This window comes from Rhincodon typus, unplaced genomic scaffold (genome assembly GCF_021869965.1).
Source record: "Rhincodon typus isolate 14 unplaced genomic scaffold, sRhiTyp1.1 hic_rhity00008848, whole genome shotgun sequence".
NCBI lineage: Eukaryota > Metazoa > Chordata > Chondrichthyes > Orectolobiformes > Rhincodontidae > Rhincodon > Rhincodon typus.
Window position 1 is genome coordinate 2643 of NW_025974486.1, and position 4080 is coordinate 6722.

General features: G+C 51.6%; 1 protein-coding gene across 1 annotated transcript in view; it reads left to right on the top strand.

Moving 5' to 3' along the window:
• The window catches only part of LOC125482328 (protein-glutamine gamma-glutamyltransferase K-like), a gene marked incomplete at its 5' end in the record, with an annotated part of 5748 nt that extends 1676 nt beyond the window's left edge, over nt 1-4072 (top strand). Inside the window, 2 exons of the mRNA XM_048594382.1 lie at nt 769-905; nt 3168-4072. Of these exons, the coding sequence (XP_048450339.1) occupies nt 769-905; nt 3168-3312 (282 nt within the window). The remainder of the gene's footprint in view (nt 1-768; nt 906-3167) is intronic.
• Nucleotides 4073-4080: the final 8 nt, after the last annotated feature.

Sequence of the window (4080 nt, forward strand, 5' to 3'; positions counted from 1 at the left end):
ACTCACTCTGTCTCTCCCTCTTTCTCTTGGTCGCTCTCTCTGTCTCTCTCTCACACACACACTCACTCTGTCTCTCCCTCTTTCTCTTGGTCGCTCTCTCTGTCTCTCTCTCACACACTCCACTCTGTCTCTCTCTTGGTCTGTGTCTCTGTCTCTCACACGCTCACTAACTCTGTCTCTATCTCTCTCTCTCACACTCACTGTCTCTCTCTCTCTCTCTCTCACACACACACACACACACACACACACTCTATCTCTCTCTATCGGTCTGTGTCTGTCTCTATCTCTCACACACACTCACTGTTGTTATCTTTCTATCTCAGTCTGTCTCTCTCCATCTCTCACACATACTCTGTCTCTCTCTCTCGGTCTGTGTCTCTCAGACACACTCACTCTCTCTCCGTCTGTGTCTCTGTCTCTCAAACACATTCACTCTCTCTCTCTCTCACAAACACACACACACACACACTGTCTGTCTCTCTCCCAGACTGTGTCTCTGTCTCTGTCTCTCTCTCTCTCACACACACGCTCTGTCTCTCTCACTCGGTCTCTCTCTGTCTCTCCCTGTCTCTCTCTATCTCTCTCACACACTCCGTCTCTCTCAGAATCTCTCTCAGAATCTCTCTCTGTCTCTTTTGTTCTCCCTCATATGCTGTGTCTCTCTCTCTTTCTCTCACACACTCTCTCTCTCTGTCTCTCTCTCACTCATTCTCCCTGTCTGTCTCTCACACTCACACTCACTCTCTCTCTCGTTCCCTCTGTCTGCAGCCTCTGGGAGATGCATGTATCGGGAAAGTGATGAAAGTGGAGATCTCGGTGACCAATCCCCTCCCAAAGCCCCTGAACAATGTCACTCTGAGGATCGAGGGGCCCGGATTACAAAACCCTCGGAAACTCTCCATTGGGTGAGTGAGTAGGGACAGAGGTGGGTGGGGGGGTTTGGGGAAGTGAGGGGGAGAGTGAGGGAGATCAGGATGGAGCGGGGAGAGAATGACGGAGCTGGGTGCACTGTTGGTGGTTTAAAAGGAGGGGATAAAGGGGGAGGGGATAAAGGGGGAGCAGTCGATGTAACATGTTTAGATTTTCAGAATTTGTCTGATAAGGTGACCACATGTTAGTCTGGTTCATTGGAAAGGAGCCCATGGCATTGGGGGCCGTATATTACCGTGGAGGGAGCACTGGCTAACCCATCGCAGACAAAGAGCTGGGGTAAAGGCGGTCATTTTCAGGATGATTTCCTGTAACTAGGGGTCAGAGCCGCAGGGATAGGGGCTGGGCCCGCATTTATTGACAATATCTATAAGCAACTCCGATGGGGAAAGGGAACGCGTTCCCACCAAGTTTGTGGATGTTGTAAAAACAGACGGGAATGCCAGCGGTGAGGATGGTAAGGGAGAGTGTGCAGAGGGATACAGGCAGGTTCAAGGAGTGGGCCAAAACTGGGCAGAAGGAATATAACGTGGGGGGAGCGTGAGGTTCCACACTTTAACAGGAAGGACAGAGCGGCTGGATATTATATAAACGGGGAAAGACTGCGGGACGTTACAGAACAGAATATAACGTGGGGGGAGCGTGAGGTTGCGCACTTTGGCAGGAAGGACAGAGGGGCTGGATATTATATAAACGGGGAAAGACTGCGGGAAGCTGCAGCACAGAGGGATTTGGGGAGGGACCTTGTCCCTAAATCACAAAAAGCCGGTGTCCAAGTTCAGTGGGCCGTAGGGAAGGGAAATGGAGCATCGGCCTTTATTTCGAAGGGAATGGAGGGTAAAAACAGGGAGGGGGTTTTACTAAAACTGGTACCAGGCACCAGTCAGGCCCCAGCTGGAAAATCATAAAGAGTTTCAGGCCTCTTATCTGAGGAAACCCAACAATATTCCACAGGGATCAGTGCTGGGTCCACCATTGTTCATCATTGATACAAATGGTTTGGATCGGAGTGTAGGAGGCATGGTTCATAAGTTTGCAGATGACCCCAAAATTGGTGGCTTAGTGGACAGTGAAGAAAGTTATCTCAGAGTCCAATGGGATCTTGATCAACTGGGCCAGTGGACTGAGGAATGAAAAGTTAAAACCAAGGACAGACCAATTCATTAGCAAGAGGGCTCTGATCGGCCAGTCAGCCTGGTTTAAATTTAAACAACATTCAGCAGTTAACTGTCAGCAATCATCTACAAAGTTAGGTGGGAAGGCAAGTGCGGAGAATGACCCAGAGAGTTTACAGAGGGATAAACACAAGGTTAGGAGAGTGGGCCAGTGGACTGAGGAATGGCAGATGGAGTTCAATGTAGATAAATGCAAGATGTTGCATTTTGGTCAGGCGAACCAGGGCAGGACATTTACAGTTGGTTGTCAGGCCCTGGGGAATGTTGTGGAACAGAGACCTAGGGGTTCATGCATATAGTTCCTTGAAAGTAGCATCACAGGTAGAGAGGGTGGTTAAGAAGGCTTGGCACACTTGCCTTCATCAGTCAGTGCATTGAGTATACAAGTTGGGAGGTCGTGTTACAGCTGTACATTTCATCGATAAGGCCACATTTGGAGTATTGTGTACAAATCGAGTCTCCCTGCTAAAGGGACAATGTTATTAAACTTGAAAGGGCGCTATAAAGATTTACAAAGATGTTACCAAGACTGGAAGGTTTGAGTTATGAAAGGCTGGAGCTGTTTTCGTTGGAGCGTCAGAGGCTGAGGTGGGGGTGAACTTATAGAGGTTTATAAAATGACGAGGGGCATCGATAGGGGTGAATAGCCTTTTCCCCCCCAGGGTAGGGGGAGTCCAAAACTAGAGGGGCGTAGGTTTAAGGTGAGAGGGGGAAAGGGGGCCTGAGGGGTAGCTATTTCACACAGAGGGTGGTGCGTGTATGGAACGAGCTGCCAGAGGAAGTGGGTGGGGGCTGGGTACAGTTACAGTATTTAAAAGGCATCTGGATGGGGACATGGACAGGAAGGGGTTAGAGGGATAGGGGGCCAAATGCTGGCAAATGGGACTGGATTAATTTAGGATATCTGGGTCGGCATGGATGAGTTGGGCCAAAGGGTCTGATTCTGTGCTGTATGTCTCTACGAGTACCCAACATATAGACCTTCCGCTCCCTCTCCTCCTCTCTCTCTCTCTCCGCGTGCGTCACACTCACTAACTCCGTCTGTTTTCTCGCGTGTGTCAGGGATGTGCCCCGTCACGCCAACGTCACAGTGACGGAGAACCTGGTGCCAGCGAAAGGGGGCCTGAGGAAACTCATCGCGAGCCTCGATTGCCCACAGCTCAGCCAGGTCCACGGGGTGACAGAGATCTTGGTGCAGGAGAACTGAACAGGAACCCCCACCCCCTCAACCTCTCCCTAGACCTCCCCACGCCTCCTTCTTAAACCCCAAAACCTCCCCCCACCGCAACCCTCCGCTCTCCTGGCCCGCCACTGTCCTCCCTGAGGTGGGGATGAGGCCTAGCTCAGGTCTGAACAACACGTCCTCTGGGAAAACAAAGGAACAACGAAAACCGAAAAAAGGCAGCGAACACACTTGGAGGGGGTACGGGCACAAAACGGCCACAGATTTCCTTCCCTCACCTTCCCTCTGGTGAGCTCTGAGTGGCAGCCCTTGTGCGGAGGGGACCATCGCTCAGAGACCCAGCTAGGCCTCTGGAAGGACTACCGGCTCTCTCTCTCGCGCCAATCTGCAGACAACCCCTGGAAGAGGTGGGTATCGGACGGAGGAAATTGATCGTCGGGAGGAGTTTAAGGTCTCGGGGCACGTCTCCCATCTTGGTCTGAAGGCGTTGGTGTGTTTTCAAGATGGTTGCCGGCCGCCATTTTGGGGTCAGCCCATTCGACAGAGTTCCGCGGAGATGGAAATCGATGAGGCATGATCACCTTCCAAATGCCGCCTGGTCTCTCTCTATCTTTCTCCCTCACTTCCTCTTTCCTTCTTCCTCTCCCTTTGCTTCTCTCTCGTGCTCACTCTCTCTTCCTTGACTCTGGTTGTCATGGAAATGGCTGCCATGTCAGAAAATCCGACGTTGACACGTTTCTCAGCTGCACTGTCGGAGGGTCAGCGCTGAGGGAGCGCCGCACTGTCGGAGGG